Raw genomic sequence first — 19,802 nt, forward strand, 5'->3', positions numbered from 1 at the left:
AATTGGATTTTAGCGACATAGGCTCTTATGAGGCACCAATTACGACACAGGTTTATGCAGTTACCCCATGTAATCAAAACGGGGCCTGCTTTCAATGTGGCCGCCAAGGGCATTGGTGTAACCAATGTCCAGATAAGCTCCAGTCAGGGCAACCACGCCTCCAGTCAGGGCAACCACACCTCCAGTTAGAGCAACCACACCTCCAGTTAGGACAACCCTGCCTTCAGTCAGGGAGCCAGAAGCCACGAACACTGTCCCAGATGTCGGAAAGGTTTTCTTTGGAAGAGAGATTGTTGGTCCAAATTTCATAAAGATGGCACACCCCTGAATGGTACAAATTCGGGGCCTGAGATTTTGTGGACCACTCCTGTTTTAGAATGAGGTCATCCTACGACAGGAAAGACTGGCAATATTCCTTTTAAATTTTTGATTGACACGGGGGCAGAAAAGACAGTTTTAAGACAAGCAGAGGTTCCCCCAAATTGGGAACTCCTCCCGGGGCCCCGTATACATGGAGTTGGAGGGGTGACCCAATCCTTTCTCACACAAGATTCGCTCACATGAGAAGACCCGGAAGGTTCTACTGGACACTTCCACCCATTGGTAGCTGATATTAGCACCAACCTATTGGGCAGGGATCTTCTAGAATGTCTTCATGTTAGGATATCCTCTGCAGAGCATAACACCCGCTCCTGCGAAACCAGACCTATTCAGCACCCCCAATACTAAATGCCACTGTTCGTAACCAAACTCCCTGCTTAGACTGGCTTTCTAATGAGCCTGTCTGGGTGGAACAGTGGCCTTTACCTAGGGATAAGCTAGAAATTTTAAAAGAGCTCGTCCGAGAGCAGTTATCCTTGGGACACATTCGTCATTCTCGAAGCCCATGGATTACTCCTGTCTTTGTGATTAAAAAGCGCACGGGAAAATGGCGCCTCCTCCAAGATCTCCGTGCGGTAAATAAAACCATGCAGGTCTGGGGCTCCCCCCAAAGGGGTTTGCCTCTTGCTTCTGCAATTCCCACGGGAATTCCAATCATAGCTATTGATATACAAGATTGTTTTTTCACTATTCCCTTGCATCCGCAAGATCGTAAATGTTTTGCCTTCTCTGTTCCTTCTATTAATAACGCCAGCCCTGCTGATAGATTTGAATGGGTGGTGCTGCCCCAGGGCATGGCCAATAGTCCTACAATTTGTCAAGAGGCTGTTAAATCTGCCCTTTTTCCATATATCCATAAGGACCTTAATGTTTTTCATTACATGGATGACGTATTAATATAGGGAAAATCAGATACAGATCTCTGTGCCCTACGTGATTTTCTCATTCCTGCATTAAAGAAAAGCGGCCTTAATGTAGCTCCTGAGAAGATACAGCTAATTCCTCCAATATCTTTCTTAGGTTCAGAGATTTCTCTAACGCAAATTCGTTCCTTAAAACCTAGTGTTACCTTTCCTTCTAACCTTACTCTTGCTTCTTTACAAATTTTTCTTGGAAATTTAAATTGGCTTAGGCAGTATCTTTATCTGCCTACAAGCTGCCTCCAACCACTGTTTGACCTGTTAAAAGGAAACAAACAGCCCTCCTCAAAACGTAGGTTAACTCCCGAGGCCTCCTTGGCACTGGAAAGGGTTAACCAGGCCCTCCAGGACATGCACCTTGTTCGATTCTCCTCCTCCTCTCCGGTAAACCTTCTAATCTTTAACTCCACCCCCACAGTAGTAAGGGCATTGTGGCAAAACCATGGGGTTCTCAAGTGGCTTCACACGCCAGTAGGTGGAGCTCCAAGACTCCTCACTGAGATAGATGCGTTAGCATTCATGGCTCGCCAAGGAAGAAATAGGTCTGTGCAGGTCTTAGGGAAAGAACCGAATTTAATTATCCTCCCCTTTTCTCTCACAGATACAGAGTGGCTCATATGCCATCATTCCCGCTTTGCCTTAAGCTTTGTGGGGTTTCCAAGACAAATAGATAACCATTTTCCTTCTAATAAATTGATAGTTTCTTTACCTCTTTTGCCTCTACTAGCACCTAAACTTTTCTCTTGGGATCCCATTCCCTCTGCTCCTACAGTCTTCACTGATGGTGGAAAAAGGGGAGCTGCTGCCCTTATATATTACCCAGACAAACAATCTCCTAAACCTCTCTTTACTGAGCTTCCTGAGAATTCCCCTCAGTACAAAGAACTTTATGCTGTTTTCCTTGCATTAAAAGCTGTACCAGAATCCTTCAACCTTTTTTCTGACAGTGTGTATACTGTTAACTTACTTCCATGGCTTGCTTGTTCTTATGTGAGAATTAATGACAACCCACTTTCCCCTCTCTTGATTCAAATCACCTCTATGCTCTGTTCTCGAACCCAACCACTATATATTCAACACCTTCGTTCCCACAGCCCTCTTCCTGGTTCCCTGTCCGAAGGGAATGCTGCAGCTGACCACCTTGCCTCCACAGGAACTCTCCTAGTCTCTGTTTCTGATCCTGCTGACTTTCATTCCCTAACCCATGTTAATCTTAAAGGCCTTCGAGCTCGATTTCCTGATGTTCCTTTACCACAGGTGAAACATATCCTTGCTACATGGTCTGCCTATGTAAGTCTCATAAAAACACCTGCTATTCAGACTCCTGGGGTTAACCCCCAAGGCTTAAAAGCTAATGCCCTTTGGCAAATTGATGCCACTCACATACCAAACTTTGGCAAACAAAAATATGTGTTTGTCTCAATTGATACCTTTTCTAAATTTATGTGGGCAACAGCTCAGACGGGAGAACACTAAAAAAAGCTTATAAGCCATATGCTCTCCTGTTTCGCCGTAATGGGTTTGCATCATCATTTGAAAACTGACAATGGGCATATGTTTACCAGCAAACAATTTAAAGATTTTTGTTCCCTCTGGAATATTACTCATACCACGGGCATTCCCTATAATCCCCAGGGACAAGGCATTGTTGAGAGGGCCCATCAATCCCTTAAGGCTCAATTAAATAAAGATAAAGGAGGAATGTACCCCCCCAATATCCAGCTAGCAAAAGCCTTAACTACATTAAATCTCTTTAATATTTACAATAATTCGGACCTACCTCCTATTATTCTTCACTGGCAAACACCATCTACCCTCCCATTTATTAAGGTCAAATGGAAGGACCCACTCGATAAAATTTGGAAAGGGCCTGACCCCCTATTGACCATGGGAAGGGGTTTCGCATGCGTTTTCCCTCAATATTACACTAAATCTGTATGGGTTCCTGCCTGCCATGTCTGACAATACCCACATGATGCCACTGTTATACCTGAAGAACAAGAAATACTACAAGAGGACTAGATGCAGGATACATCCCAGGACCCATAATACGACATGGCAGAACCTACAAAATCTGGCTCATAGAGACCTCTCTCCTACCCTTTCCCTGAATGTCTTCTGTTATGACTGGCCAGTTGTGTTTTGTGAGTGAGTGTGTTGAATGATCAAAAATTTTTGCATGACCTATCTGCACAGAGTACTCTAAAAAGTAACTGACTTTATATAAAAATGCTGGACGCAGCCAAAGTTTCTGGAGACATCCAGAAACATTCCAAAAAATTTTTTTTTCTTTTCTCTTTTTCTCTCCCTCTTGATTTTTATATATAAGTTTTGGTATATATGTAAGTGTTTAGTCTTAAACTGTGTGAGTAATGACAGATATAAATTGGTTTTTAAAATGATATGTTTTTATAACAAAAGTTTTTTCCTCCTGTGTGTTATAACTAAATATTTATATGTATGTTTCAAGTTTGGTAACATTAACTTAACGGTTAAAAGTGTAACCTTAAAGCTATATTACTACCAGGCAAGGTAAAGTTAATTTGCTAAAGTAACTAACTAATTAAGGTAAAGTCTAAATATTTAACGTGACAATATATCTCCAAAACTAAAATGCAAATTCTCTATACAGAGCGCTTTTGGAGGGCCCCCCAAAGTGCCCTGTAAACTATCTTGTGGAAATTTATCCACAACAGATCTGGCATCAATCTGGCACTGTAAATGTTTAAATCATTGCCATGAAAATGCGTTAACTCTCTTAGTAATTTGAGTCTGTTTATAGTCCAAAGTAAATATAGTTAAAAATCAAAATACATATTTTAACTAAAATTGGTCTAAAGATCCTGCTGTAGAGACTGCTACAACAGGCCACATTAGATGACCTTTAAACAAAATCATAAAGATATTTAAACCAATTTTAATCATCGAGGTATCAACTATAGCAAACCTCTAACTTGTTACAAGTTTTTTTTTTTCACAAGTGAGTGATTACAGCTATCAAGCCTTCATATGAAGAATCATCTGTTCATATGGTAAGGTATTAAACTATAAAAAGTTCTTCCATATACAACTTATGTGAATTAACAACATTCACATATTCTTCTACACTTAACTGATGTATCTCGTCCCCCAATACTCAGTTGGCTAAGGCACCAAACCTCTTTTACTATATATATATATATTTAAAAAATCAAATCAGATGCCCTGCTAACCACGAGAAGCAGATTGTTTGTGTTTCTTTCACAGGAATCCCGGGAAAAACCATCTGAACCCCTGCACACCCTGACGTTACCCACTAGACGGCACGACTACAGTGGCACATCCCCTGAAACCCTAGATGTCACCTGACGCAATCTGAAGAACCTGATACACAGACTCCAAGGACATAACTTTCTTAATAACTGCTTGCCTTTCCTGCTTCTGCTTTGACTGTCACGTTTTGGCGGTTCCAGCTTGCTCTCTACAGAAAAGCAGAATTCCCGCCTGCTTGCCTTTCCTGCTTCTGCTTTGGCTGTCACGTTTTGGTGGTTTCAGCTCGCTCTCTACAGAAAAGCAGAATTCCAGCAGCTGACCTTCTTCATGCATTGTTTCATCCCCTGCCATTTCTTCCCCTAGCCATCTAATTTGGACTGAGACATCTATCGGACTTGCTGGTATACCCTTTGGACACTTTACACAATTTCAAAGCAGCTTCTTTCCCTTCACGCTGCTGGTTTTTCATAGACTGACCCTGAGTAGTTCATAGGCTTTACAGACTGTTGCCTTGAGGACTATACAATGCCAAATAGCCCCTCTGCTTGCTGGGTCATGCCCTCCCGCCTCCCCCTCATTATGTACCCTTGCCCACCCCCAAACAGGGAACATTCCTTTACACACCAGGCCTTCCCTTGACATCACACTGGCTTTTACTACTCCCCTACTTGTCCCTTCCTATTTTGTTATATCATTTAGGTTTATGCCCAAAAGGTTCCTGCTCACCCATACACTACTGTTCCTCTGTCATAGATAGTCTTTTACAGACTTTGAACCATCTTATGCGATGACTAGATAGAAAGATAGAAAAAGATGTAGATATATTGTAAGGAGATGGCTGAGCAGGCAGCGCTTAACCTATGAGATGAGTCCCTCCAGGTAAGTTTCTCTCTCTAAAGAGGGGTTGAGCACAGGGGGGACACATAAATCTTACAAGGTTGGCAGCCATTTAAGCCTTCCTCCTCCACCTTCCCATCTTAGCACGGCATTCCTTAAAAACATTTAAGCCTGCTCCATTACATATTTCCTTACTGTGTCCATTTAGATATAAAGGAAAAGGAGGAGATGATGTTGAGGAATTATTCAGATGCAGTCTATGCCCCCAAGTTTTACCACTTCCTGCGATATTCTCGCAGTGCCCTTTTCAACCAATCCTGTCCCGATAGGTCACCCCTGGTTGTTGTCCAATAAAAGCCCTCCCACTCCCCCCCGCTCTCTCTCACTCTTGGCACCCTCTCTCTCTCTCTCTCTGGCCTGAGCCACCCCCTCTTGATCCAATAATAAAGATTTGTGTATCCCACTTGCTCCGGACCTCCTCTCTCTCTTCTCTGCGGTGCAGCCCGACATTAGTGTGTCATGAAGACATTTCTATGAGAGAATAGATAGATTGGGGTGGGGGGGAATAGAGAAAGAAGACACAGTGAAGTATATGGAATTAGTGAATAGAATGGTGACATGAATTATCCAATTTTCTTTTCTTTTTTATTTATTGCTATTAGGGTTATTGCTGGAGTTCAGTGCAGGTACTATGAATCCACTGCTCTTGGCAGTCATTTTTTCCCCTTTCTACTTTAATTTTATTTGACAGGACAGAGAGAAATTGAGAGGGAAGGGGAGATGGAGAAGGAGAAAGACACCTACAGACCTGCTTCACCACTCATGAAACATTCTCCCTGCAGGTGGGGAGTGGGGACTTAAACCTGGATATGTGATATGGGCGTTTAACCAAGTGTGCCACACCCCCAGCCCCTAAATTACCTATTTTTCTATCCTCATTACCTAGCATCCTCAGGTAATAATAACTGTTTGTTGGATGAACGAATGAACATAAATGTTGAAGCTCAGGACAGATATCTGGATGATGTGTGATAGCTCAAATCTTACAAGTAGGGAGATTGCATAGGAAAAAGAACAGAACAAGAAGAAATGAAGGCCGGCAGAATTGTATGAAAATAGCTCACCTGTAAATGACATTTTTAGCCAGCGTCATATCATCCTGGGACTCACACAAATGAAGCAAGGTTTTCAATTCATTCTTCAATATGAGCTTTTTGTGGGTCAATTTCTCTTCTACTTTTCTAAAATAGGTTTCTGGAAAAAAGCACAGTGTGAAGGCCATCAAGCAGGCTAATTAGAGCAGTCTGACCTCAGTCTGACCTCAGGAGTATCTGAGGGATCTTACTACTATAACAAAACTTGAGAACCACTGTTCCAAAGGCATAGCCAAAAGAAATGTATATATCTGTGGAAGTCATCAGTAGCCAGGTCAAGAGCACATGGCACAAAGTGCAAGGGCCAGGTTGGAATAAACAAGGTTCCCAGTTGGTTGGGAAATTGTACAGATGTGGTCAAGCTTGGCAGTGTCCACAAACCACTCTATTTCCATGCTATGGCCCACCCCTTTATCCACATACCAATCTTTTGCTTTGTCTTATAAATAATTAAAGGTCTCCCTCCTAGGTCCCCACAGGGTGTTGCTGATTACAACAGCTAAATCCCTGGCAATGGTTGCTAGGGAAGCCCCTACCATTTCCAGCCCCTCCCACTTATGGTATTATAAAAGCCCCTTCCATTTCTGGTTTCTTTCTCTTCCCAGTCCGGACTTAGAGGAAGTCAGGCGTGCAAACCCATAGGCAGATGCAGGCCATTGCAGTTGGCTCCTAGTGACTTAACCCGCTGCACTCACACAGGACTCTGTGGCGCCCACATGAATAAAGATTTATATAGCTACCGCCAGAAGCTTGGTTCCTGGGTCATCACTCCCGCCCGCCATGCAAGCCGGACACCGGTTGGAGTCCCCGGCTCCCCACCTGCAGGGGGGTCGCTTCACAAGCAGTGAAGCAGGTCTACAGGTATCTTTCTCTCCCTCTCTCTGTCTTCCTCTCCTCTATCCATTTTTCTCTGTCCTATCAAACAACGATAACATCAATAACAACAACAGTAACTACAACAACAATAAAACAACAAGGGCAACAAAAGGGGGAAAAAAGCAAATTAAAAAAAAACGAATGTATCTGTAAGTGATTCTAGAGAGGAAAAAAAGAGCGAGGGGAGTCCAGGGGTGAAGTGGGTTAAGTACATGTGGCGCTAAGCGCAAGGACCAGTGTAAGGGTCCCAGTTCAAGCCCTGGCTCCCCACCTGCAGGTCTGACATGTGTATCTTTCTCTCCCCCTCTCTGTCTTCCCTCCTCTCTCTATTTCTCTCTGTCCTATCTAACAATGACAACAACAATAATTACAACAATAAAAAACAAGGGCAACAAAAGGGAAAATAAATACTAAAAAAAAAAAATTTAAAAAGAGAAAGAAAATGTACTCAAAATACACAAAACAATCAATTGGCAAGGTACCAGGCAGGAAACTGATACAGGTGAACTAAAGGTGAGTTTAACTTACATGTTTCAACAATATTTCATGTTTCTTTTAACTTTATCTTATTTAATTGTTGTGGGGGTGTGAGGGACACACACATCACTCTGGTACAGGCAATGCCAGGGTCAAACTAAGAATCATGAAAGCTTGAGAGTTCAATGCTTTATCTACTGTGTCACCTAGTAGGCTTTACCTCTTTCAATCCACTTAGTCTCTATGCATGCCACACTAAATGTCTAAATGTCTTCTAAATGGCAGCAGCTATTCTTTTAATAATAGATTTATTTCAAGGTAATTAAGAGTTTCTCTCTGCCTCTTGTCTTTGTTATCTATTTAATTGTGATGAATGTTAACCTCCAAAAGGGAAGATTCATTATTGTCCTCAAAAAAGGGACTGAATTCTTGTCAGAATAAGAGGTGGAATGCAAGGCAGGCACCAAGTGCAAGGTGCACCTGGCTGAATGTACATGTTACAGTGTGGGTTAAAGCCCCTGGTCCCCACCTTCAGGGGAAAAGCTTCACAAATGGTGAAGCAGAGATGCCGGCATCTCTCTCTTTCCTTCTCTACCTCTCCCTTCCTCTCGATTTCTGGCAGTCTCTATTCATAAATAATAAATATAATTAAAAAAATTTTTTTAATTGCCAAGCATACAGGATTGTTCCATGGGACCTTATTTTGAAAGACTGCTCTTTACAGAAAACCCAGAAGCTGAAAGCAGAGGCAGGTATTACTCTTGATTTAGAGTAGAAGACCTATTAGAGTTTGAGATAAAGCAGTAGATTCTTTTATCTTTAACTGAAGAGTCATATAGGGGCCAATTGGAGGCATACTGTTGTATGTTGACAGCACAAGTTACCATGCACAAGGATCCAGGTTCAAGCCCCTTTTCCCAGGAAGGAAGCCTCACATGTGATGAAGGGGACCGGGTGGCTACAAGTGGTAAAATAGTGCTGCACATGTCTCTGCCTCTCCCTTTCTATCTCATTTTCTCTCTGCCTCTATCCAATAAATGAATAAATAAAAAAATATTGGGGAGGGGAGTAGGGCACCAAAGTCAAAACCCTGGGTTGAGAGTGGGGGTGGATGTTTGGCTTCATGGGGTGGGAGTGGGGTGGGATGGGTCAGTCTTTTGGTGGTGGAAATGGTGTTCATGTATACTCCTATTACTTTGTAGTTCTATAAATCACTACTTAGTTAATATGAGATGGGAAAAATTGATAGAATGTCTCAAACTTTTTAATGCACAGACCAAACGCTGAGTCTTTGATATTGACTCTTTTAAAAGCTTAGACCAGAGAGAACAGAAGAAACCAGTGGCACAGCTATATACAAATAATGTCAAAGGACATAAATTATGGTGATGTTGTGTATGATACAGCAAATCCTAACAAGGGATATTTCAAAGTTAAACCAATTGCCCAATAATGTAATTATAGCAATAACTAATGTTGGCTTCTTAAACCCTAAGACAGCTGGAACCTCCAACTTCCTCTATAGAGACTATATTTCCCCAGTCCTGGAACCTCTAGAGTGAGGCTCACTTTCCTGCATGCTTCTCTCAGTTCATAAGAAATGATAATGCATCTGCTGATCCCAACCTAATCAACGCAACAAGTACCACCTTGGTATGCTTTACTTCAGACTATGTTCACAGACCTCAGCAACCCTTCAGCCTCATCACTTGGGTGAGGCATTTCCTTTCATAGGATTCTCTAATTCCATTTCAGGTGGTTCACTTCCTAACAAAGTCCCAAAATCTAGATATAGACCAGATCCCATGAGATAGAGCATATGTTCACATGTATCCATCAACTAGGGCAAAATATATACCTGAGAGCAAAAGTACACAATAGTCTACAGTGAGTCAGTATGAAGATTCTCTAATTCCATTTCAGGTGGTTCACTTCCTAACAAAGTCCTAAAACCTAGATAGACCAGGTCCCGTGAGATAGAGCATATGTGCATATGTATCCATAAACTAGGGCAAAATATAGCTGAGAGCAAAAGTACACAGTAGTCTATAGTGAGTCAGTATGAAGTTCATAATGAAATAGTGACTTAGATACCCTCCTCACCTATTTCCTATTATACTTCCCTCAATCACTCCCAAGCTATCCTTATCAAAGGACTGCAAAAGCTGAATAAGGGCCAGAGACTGGCATACTTTAACTGGCATACTTTAAGAGATGACTCTTTAGTCACTATCAGCCTACCCCATCAGCTGGGGCCCTATTCGGGGAGTCCTAAGATCCCAAACAGACCTAGACCTCAAATAAACCCCTCTTCATTGTTAATGGTCATCTCTATCAGGAACAACAAAACAGACCCCTTTGTGGGCCCCCATAAGAACTTGCCCTCAACTTGGATCAACAATGGTAGAAAATGTTTCATCCTCCGAAGGGAGGCTGGACAACATACTCTATGCTCCACCTGAGGAAGATGGGTCCTGATATTGGGGCAGCTTGGAATGTTCCTACTCATGACCACAGAATGTAAGCTCAGATCTACAGGGATGTAGGGGGTCACATAGGCTCCTAAGCTGAATATGGTCCCTGATCAAATCAAATCGATGGGGTTTACAGTCAACAATATTTATACACCTTTCCCATATTTGGGAGCTACTCTCTTCCCTGATCCAGCTTTCTGGTCCTTTTTCCAGCCATGACATCATCTCCCCAGACAATAACAACTTGGATCCACCTGCATATCAGATTTCAGGCTCAGGGAAAACAAACAAACAAGCAAACAAAAAACAAGTACAGCTACAGGCTCTTTGTAATATAACTAAAATATGCCTACTGGATCCCTCAACTCTTCATCTGCACTATTCCAGCCTTTAGATTCATGATTAGTCAACAACTTGTTTGGCTTTATATGTTAACTCTCTTTTCAACCACCAAGTTCCAGAAGCTAGCATGATGCCAACCAGACTTCCCTGGGCAGACAACCCCGCCAATGTGTCCTGTAGCCCTGCTTCCCCAGAACCCACCCCACTAGGTAAAGAGAGAGGCAGGCTGGGAGTATGGATCGAACTGTCAACGCCCATGTTCAGCGGAGAAACACAGAAGCCAGACCTTCCACCTTATGCATCCCACAATGATCTTGGGTCCATACTCCCAGAGGGTTAAAGAATAGCAAAGCTATCAAGGGAGGGGATGGGATATGGAGTTCTGGTGGTGGAAATTGTGTAGAAATGTATCCCTCTTATCCTATGGTTTTGTCAGTGTTTCCTTTTTATAAATAAAAAATAAATAAATAAAAAGAAAAAAATATATATTGGGGAGGGTTGGGCAGTAGTGCAGGGGATTAAGTGCACGTAGCACAATGCACAAGGACTGGCATAAGGATCCGGGTTTGAGCCCCCAGCTCCCCACCTGCAAGGTGAAGCAGGTCTGCAAGTGTCTGTCTCTCTCTCCCCCTCTGTCTCCCCCCTCTCTCAATTTCTCTCTGTCCTATCCAAAAACAACAGCAATGACAACAATAATTATAACAACAACAAGGGCAACAAAAATAAAATGGCCACCAGGAGCAGTGGATTCCTAGTGCAGGCACTGAGCCTCAGCAATAATGCTGGAGGCAAAAAATTTTTAAAAAAAATTAAAAATTAAAAGAGTTGGACAATGAAGTTTAAGAGATGGTAGGACCTAAGATGAAATCTAGGCTATGTTACATAAAAGCTATGAGAAAACTGGCATTTTCTCTTATAAAAAGTAGAAATTATGATACCTACCTCATGGGGCTAACCTGATAGCAGAATGCACAGTACTTAGCACAAAGCCTGGCATATAGTAACTGCCAGTAAATTGCAGGCATCAACATCATTATTGATGTCGTCCCACTACTAGGGCTTCACTGCACTGAAAAAACTTTTTTTCAGATAGAAAGAGACAAAGAGACAGAGGGGATAATATTGTCAAAGTAGGCACACTCTCTAGGTAAGCTGTTTTGCCAGCCCCCATAGATATTATTATTTATTTTATTTGGTTTTGTTTGTTTTATTGCCCCCAAGGTTATCACTGGGGCTCAATGGCAGCACTAGGAATCCACCACTCTCAGAAGCCATTTTCTTTGTGTGTGTGTTTTTTTCCTTCTTTCCTGTTTTATTTGACAAGACAAAGAGAAATTGAGAGGGGAGAAGAGATAAAGAAAGACAGAGAAAAAGAAACACCCACAAACCTGATTCACTACTTGTGAAACATCCCCTGTGCAGGTAGGGAGCAGGGGCTCAAACCAGGCTCCTTTTGCATGATAATATGTACACTTAACTGAGTATGCCACCACCCAACTCCTGTAATTTTTATACACCAGTATAATTTTTATACACTGTTCAGCTCTGGCTTATAGCAGTGTGGAGGATTAAACCTGGAACTTGAGAGCCTCATGCATGACACTCATGTGCATAACCATTATGCTGTCTCCAGAACCTCCTTCCCCACCCCCCACACACCAGGTATTATTGTTCTATTCTCATTCCTTTCACCATCTTCCAGATTTAAAACTATTTATTGTATTAAATAATTCTAATTAATTTCTTATCTAAAAGATTTTAGTTAGGTGACTTTATATCTTGTACTTCCACCTCTTAATAAACCATGGTAATTCAACAATGTAGTGTGTTTTAAAATATACTTATCAAGATTGTAATACTTATCACACACATATAGTCTTCTTTGTGAGGAAAGCAAAAGATCACTATGGTCCCTGTCCTAAAAGAGCTTAACACTATTCTGAATAATAAGACATACAAACTATGTGGACATGATGACAGGGTAGGTGAGATATAATTTACTAGAAACAGTACAAATAAATCAAGGTGGCAAAAACTGAGCAGGGTTATTGGTTGTGGAAAGGCACAGAGAGGAAGAAAAGGACCAGATTAGATTGGAGAAGCTGAGGAGAGAGAAGAGGTCATTCTTGCTATGGTAGTCAGCATACACAAAAGTACAGGGCTGGATGTGGAAACTGGTGAGAGGAAAGCAGTGACTAGACTAACAGGCAATCAAACTGTATAAAGAAAAAGTAGGGTTCGTTATGGAAGAACTGAAAAGCTGGGTGGGAGGGGTAGGGAGAGGTAGTGAGTGATGTTTGTATATGGTATGGTTGCAAGGAGAACTTATTAAGCATATTGTATATGCTTATAATGATGTAGCATTAACAGTATTTTATAAATGCTATTATGACAATAAAGTAAGCTGGGACTTATTGTATTAACCATCTTTCAGAACATATATGCATGACTTTAGGAAAACAATGACACCTGGAAATAAACAGATTGATAAGGAATTCTAACCGCAAACCTCATATATCTCACAAAGAAAAGACTGAGGTAAAATCTACACTGAACCTATTAGACTGGAGATTAATATTCTCCTCTCTTAAGACTTATGTTCTTATGGAAGCATGTAACAGTATGATTAGCAGAGCAGTGAAGGAAGACTGATTTCTGGAAGGCTAGACCCAACACAAGAAGTGTTAACTAAGTGGTCACAATTTGACAGTAAATGGAAGGAAAGCTAAAAAAGTTAATAGAGAAGAGATATTAAATACAAGAGTTATTAAAAGAAAGTCTTGCTGTGTTTATAAAGAAGTTCTACAACTACGATAACTCAATGCATAGGAAAAAGAAAATATAGGATTTCTCAAGAAGATGGTGGTAATGTATTTTTATCATTTTATAAACAAAAAATTTCAAACATACTCCAAATTAGAAAGAACAGTATCATAACCTCGAATAGTTATCATTTTGGTAATTTTTTAAAAGTATTTATTTTTGAGAGAGATGCAGAGAGAGAAAGACACAGAGAAACACCAAAGCACTGCTCAGCTCTGGTTTATGGTGGTGTGGGGGATTGAACCTGGGACTTCAGAGGCTCAGGCATGACAGTCTCTTTGCATAACCACTATGCTATCTACCCCCGCCCCATTTTGGTAATTTTTAAAGAAATCCTTTGAGTCTCTTGATTTTTCCACCATAGAGCAGAAAACATGAAGATGCAGCTTGACATCTGTTTCATTTCATTTTTATGCAATGTAAAATGTATCATATAAATGCTACATCAAAATATTGAAACTTAAGTATCTAAATCAATTATTTTCAGGCTTTATTGTGCATACAAGTTATATGAATTCTTATAAACCTTTTAACTGTTGCACATCCTTAAGCCTGACTTGGAGGCAACAAGGACAGAGGGAGGACTAGTTGCAGTGCTAGCTTTAGTATTTCTCAGGAGTTCCAAGAAAAGGAATAAAAGAACAGTAAACTCAAGAGACAGAAGAAAATAAGAGTTGGCTGGGAATTAGTGGTGTTGAATTTTTCTGATATAAGATTGCCAAGTAAAAGACTAAAAAGAAATAAACATCAATGAAATAATTAACAAAATATAGTTTATTACCTTTAGTGCCAGACAGATTACATGCAATAGCCACCTTCTTGTGCTGAAATTCTCTTAATTTCACAATATTATCTGTAAGTAGGTACCTTCTAGCTAAAAGTTAAAGAAAAAAAGAACAAAATCATTTTAACTGTTTTATACTTAGCAGGCAACATAAGTAGAGTACTTGACTGACTTTAATACCTGATTTTCTTCATCTAGTATAAATCATCTAGACAGTTACAAATATGATAGTCATGGGGGTGGGGTGAATCTCCAAACTACCAGTGAATACAAGTTTTGCTGGAAAGAAAGAGATCTCCTGGTTAACTGGGCCTGAGCATCAATTGACACAAAGTTGGAGTCTGAAAGACATTCATCATCTGGATAAGGGATGATAAAGGCACTAGAACGCAATACAAACACACAGGCCATCATTTAAATGTCAAATAGGCACGTCTAACTTCAATTTATCTTGGTAGCTTATAGTATAAATAGGAAAAAGATAAAGAGTGTCATGATTAGAACTTCCAGTTCTGTCATTTGTGAAATGAGGAGTTATGGTCTCTTGGACTTGGAGTCAACATATCCTCATTGAAAATCTCTAACCATAAATTTAATAAAGGATCAAGACACAGATGCCTTTCTTTAGGAGATTCAGCTGTGCCCAGAGAAGGACGTGCTATCAGATCTCTTTATACAACAGTACAAAAATAACAATTAAAAATTTGCTAATTTAAGGAAAGGCAGAAAAGTGTTTGCTACTTGCCAGTGTTCAAATCCCTCCTCTACCAGTCCTCTCAAGTTATGGGCAAATTACTTCCTCCTGTCTAAGTGGAGACAAGGATGGTTGGTATCTGCCTCACGTGTGCTGTGAGGATTTAAAAGGACAAGTATAATAACGTATGCAAATAGCATGAGTAAAAGGGGTCTGGGGTGTCCCACCTAGCTGAGCACAAAGAGCCAGGTTCAAGCTCCTGGCCCCCAAAAGCAGGGGTAAAGCTTCGCGAGTGGTGATGCAGTTTTGCAGTGTCTGTCTCCCTCTCTACTATCCCATTCCCTCTCGATTTCTGGCCGTCTTTATCCAAAAAATAAAGATAATATATTTTTTAAGAAATAAATAGCATGAGAGAAAAACGTAGCAAAAGCTGTTAGCTACTTTAACACTTTCAGTGCTAGTCACTTTCATAAAGTATAACTTTTATTAGTAGGGAAAGCCAGTTAAAGCTTTTCAGATTTTCGTCTGTGGCACTTCTGGGACCTCCGCTCCCAAACTGCACAGTACCGGGGTCGGGGAGAGGATGCTTCCGGAAAAAGAATGTCCTATTAGAAGGAATATAACAATTCCAAGGTCAAGATGCCGATCCGGCAGTCCTTTGGTTCCCAGGTACAGGTGTGCCCACTACCCTCTGTGGCCACCACTGCATCCTCTTGCAAAAGAGAACGAGATCACGTCCAGCCAGTGACTGAGGCGCTTATAATTCTCAAAAGTGATGGGTGCTGAAGCCTAAGCTCCCTTTCCCCCTTAACCCTCCCTTCCTGCAAGGTCCGAGGCCGCAGATACCTCCCGGAGGCCAGCAGCAGCTGGTGGAGCCACATCGTCCTACTCCGGGGTACACGGAGCTCCATAGGGCAGGCTGCAGGACTTGCTTCCGAGGTCGAACGGCCGCAGCCATGCTGCCTCAGACGTCACACAGCCCAGGGGTCGTGAGGGCGGCAAGCGTGGCCCGACTCCGCCCCCTTCCTCTCCAGCAACCCCGCAGAACCTTCTCTTTGGTATGTTCCAAGATGGCGGCCCCCGTGGCGCGGTGCGGACTTCTGGCGCGAAAAATAGCTCTATCTCACCTCTTCGCAGGTTAGTGGCCCCTTCCTTCCTGGTGTTAAAGGGGAAAGAGTGGGGGGGGGGTACCTCTCCCTCAACATTGGGGCTACTTTATTATGCCCTTGAGAACACGTTTCTTGAGTCAAGGGCTCAATAAGCTTTCATGAGAAGCGATGTTTCTGAGATATGTTGACTAGAAAGCTATTTGGGCTTTTGGTAACGTGCAAAGGGACATAAAGGTCTTTGACCCGTTTTAGTAAGCTAGAACATGTGGTGGTCCAGAGGTGTTGAATAGGACAGTCATGCCATGAGGGTTTCTGCAGATGATTACTGAGTTTGTGTTACGGTGGCACTTTCCTTCCCTTCTCTTTTTCATTCTTTTCTTTCTTTCTTTCGCTAGACTGTGAAGTTTTTCTCCCTGCTAAGGTTCCTTTGGAGGGCTGTCATAAACGTTCTCAGAACAGCCTCACACTTGGACTTTCTCATTTAATGGAAGAATTTTTTCTGATTACTTAGTAAAGTACTATCCTCACATTGCCTCATTACCTTGGGTACAACTTTGGATCGACCTTGAGTTTGCTACAGTTTACATGTTTGGTAAACAACAACAAAATACTGATAATTCTAAAGTACTTTGATTATGAGTTGAATGCCATTAACGTCGGGGCCTGAGGTTCCAGAGTTCCTGGAATTTCCCAGCACCATAACCCAGAGCTGAGACCAGTACTTATGCAAGAAGAAAGAAAGAAAGAAAGAAAGAAAGAAAGAAAGAAAGAAAGAAAGAAAGAAAGAAAGAAAGAAAGAAAAGAAAGAAAGAAGGAGGGGGGTGGAGGAGATAACATAATGAATGGGTATGCAGAAGACTTTGATGCCTGAGGCCCTGAAGTCCCAGGTTCAATCCCCTGTCCCACCTTAAACCAGAACTGATATCAGTGCTCTGGTAAGGAAGAAGAAAGGAAAGAAATACAGTTATAAATTATGAATGGATTAATTGAATTTACTCTTTTGGTTTTGTGTGAAAGATGTAGAGCATGTCAGGAATGTATCACCCACACCAGTTCCTTCCATTTTCAACTGCATTATCTGAAGTTTTTCTAACAGCTGCTAAAACTCACATATTACTCTCAATTTGCAATATACATGCCATATATAATGGCTTTGGGTATTGTTTTGTTGTTTATCAATCATCTTTTGACAGATTTAGGAATGTAACCAACAGTGCCACCTAGCAACAGTTATATTTTGGCTTACTAATACGATGATCTCTGGGTGATTATTAGCTTGCTGTTCATTCCTCTTTTTTTATATAATTTTTATTTATAAAATGGAAATACTGACAAGTTCATAGGATAAGAGGGTTACAATTCCACACAGTTCCCACTACCAGAATTCTGTACCCAATTCCCTCCCTTGATAGCTTTCCTGTTCTTTATCCCTCTGGGAGTATGGCCCCAGGATCCTTATGGGCTACAGAAGGTACAAGGTCTGGATTCTTTAATTGCTTCCCAGCTGAACCTGGGCGTTGGCAGGTTGATCCATACTCCCAGCCTGCCTCTCCCTTTCCCTAGTGGGGCAAGTATATGGGGAGGTGGGGCTCCAGGACACATTTGGGGGGGGGGTTTGCCCAGGTAAGTAAGGTTGGCGTCATGGTAGCATCTGGAACCTGGTGGCAGAGCAATGAAGATGAAGGATTGACACTCCATGCCTGATGTCACTGGACATGGTCCAAAGTGAAACATGCTGAGGTGGTACTGGTTGCATTGCCTCATTCCTCCTTTTTTTAAAAAGTGTTATATAATGCACACAAACAATTCACCCATTTAAAATATTCGAATTAGTGCCAGGCAGTGGCGTACACTATTGAGCTCACCTGTTACCATACACAGTGGTAAAGTTCAGGCTCAGGTTTGTAGCCTGCAAGGGAGGCTTCTCTGTTTCTACTCAATAAACAAATATTTTTTAAAAATAATTCATTTTTTTCTCCACATAGGATTATACGACCATTACTGCAATCAGTGTAGGAGTTTTTTTTTGTTTGTTTGTTTGTTTAGAGAGAGAATCCACAACACCAAAGCTTCCTTCAATGCAGTTGAGGGCCAGGCTCAAATATGCATGTGGCAAACCAGCACAGTATCCCATTGACTATTACTCCAGCCTAGCATATTTTTTATCATCTTTAAAGTCATTAGCAGCCATCCCTCCTATTCTCCTGAGCTTTCCTGACTCTTTACAGTACATTTCTTTATATTGCTAAACAGTATTCTATTGTAGCAATATGCTATATTTTGCTACCTCATTTATCCAATTACCAATCGGACATTTGCCTTGGTTCCAAGCTTTTATCTTGGTAGGGACTTAAGTATACATGATTTCATTTCTTGGGTATATATACATAGGAATGGCATTGATGAATCATAGTAACTATTTAACTTTTTTTTTTTTTTGGTCTATAGGGATATCACTGGGGCTTGGTGCCTGCACTACAAATCCACTACTCCTGGAGGTTATTTTTTCTCCCTTTTGTTGCCCTTGCTTTTTTTTTTTTATCATTGTTGTTATCATTATTATTGTTATTGCTGTCATTCATTGTTGGATAGGACAAAGAGAAATTGAGAGAGGGTGAGAGAAAGTTAGACACCTGCAGACCTGCTTCACCACTTTTGAAGCAACCCCCCTGCCGTGGGGAGCCAGGGTCTCAAACCAGGATCCTTCCTCTGGTTCTTACACCTCACGGCATGTGCAGCTAACCCACTGCACCTACCACCTGGCCCCCCTCTATTTGACATTTTTTAAAATATATTATTTATATATTGGATAGAGAAAGAGAAATCGAGAAGAAAGGTGGAGGTAGAGAGACACTTGTAGCATTGTCTCATCACTGTCAAAGATGTCCCCCTTTAGGTAGGGACTGGGGGATTTGAACTAAGTGTCCTTTCACATTGTAACTTGTCAATGGCTGTGTATGAATAGGTTCTTATAAAAAGATGGTATCTGACTTTGAATGATATTTCAATGTATTTTGCATTTCTTTAATGGCAAATGATATTAAACATCTCTACATATGCTTTATAGCCATTTGTGTATACATGTATTTATGTGTGTACATTTAGATGTGACCGAGTTATGTTTAATAAATTGAACATTTACACTGAACCTGTTATGAAACCATACCTGTTGAGATAATTGTCTTTTTCTTCAGGTAAAAGATGCCTGCTTTCTGCAGCATATGTGGACAGTCAGAGGTGGGAAGCAAGAGAAAAGGAAGATTATCATCTTGGTAGGTGCTGCCCTTTGGGCTACCACAGTGTAATTCATGACCAAAATTCAGATAAGCATATTTTAAGTTTTTTTTACATATATTTTAAGTTTTAAAAATAATTAGACTACTATTTCACACATGGCAGAAGTAAATTTCCTTTGCTGTGCTACAAATTTCTGTCTCGTTTTTGCTTTGACAGTCTCCCTAAGTATGTAAAAAGTGTGTTCTTGAACATTTTTTGTTATATAGTTAGTTGCTATGCAACTTTTCTCTCTTTTCTCTGTTTTATATTATCTTCAGTCATATATACTATACTCATACCAATTTTATTATCATTTCTTCCTTTTTTTTTTTAATCAAAGCAATATTCAATTCTTGTTTATGGTGGTGAGTGGAATTGATCCTGGGACTTTAGAGCCTCAGGC

General features: G+C 41.1%; 2 protein-coding genes across 5 annotated transcripts in view; one reads left to right on the forward strand and one right to left on the reverse strand.

Moving 5' to 3' along the window:
* PTCD2 (pentatricopeptide repeat domain 2) overlaps positions 1-16,020 on the reverse strand; it is a 41,551-nt gene extending 25,531 nt beyond the window's left edge. Inside the window, exons 1-3 of one of the 4 annotated variants that reach the window (XM_060191240.1) lie at positions 15,861-16,020; positions 14,318-14,410; positions 6,515-6,644 (exon numbers count right to left, since the gene is read on the reverse strand). In XM_060191240.1, the coding sequence (XP_060047223.1) occupies positions 6,515-6,644; positions 14,318-14,410; positions 15,861-15,972 (335 nt within the window). In that variant the 5' untranslated portion in view covers positions 15,973-16,020. The remainder of the gene's footprint in view (positions 1-6,514; positions 6,645-14,317; positions 14,411-15,860) is intronic. The other 3 variants (XM_007531250.3, XM_060191239.1, XM_060191238.1) reach the window with 3 other exon arrangements.
* Positions 16,021-16,032: 12 nt separating this feature from the next.
* MRPS27 (mitochondrial ribosomal protein S27) overlaps positions 16,033-19,802 on the forward strand; it is a 96,630-nt gene continuing 92,860 nt past the window's right edge. The window contains exons 1-2 of the mRNA XM_007531249.3: positions 16,033-16,151; positions 19,318-19,395. Of these exons, the coding sequence (XP_007531311.1) occupies positions 16,085-16,151; positions 19,318-19,395 (145 nt within the window). The 5' untranslated portion in view covers positions 16,033-16,084. The remainder of the gene's footprint in view (positions 16,152-19,317; positions 19,396-19,802) is intronic.

Source organism: Erinaceus europaeus, chromosome 5 (assembly GCF_950295315.1).
Source record: "Erinaceus europaeus chromosome 5, mEriEur2.1, whole genome shotgun sequence".
In the NCBI taxonomy this organism is placed as follows: Eukaryota; Metazoa; Chordata; class Mammalia; order Eulipotyphla; family Erinaceidae; genus Erinaceus; species Erinaceus europaeus.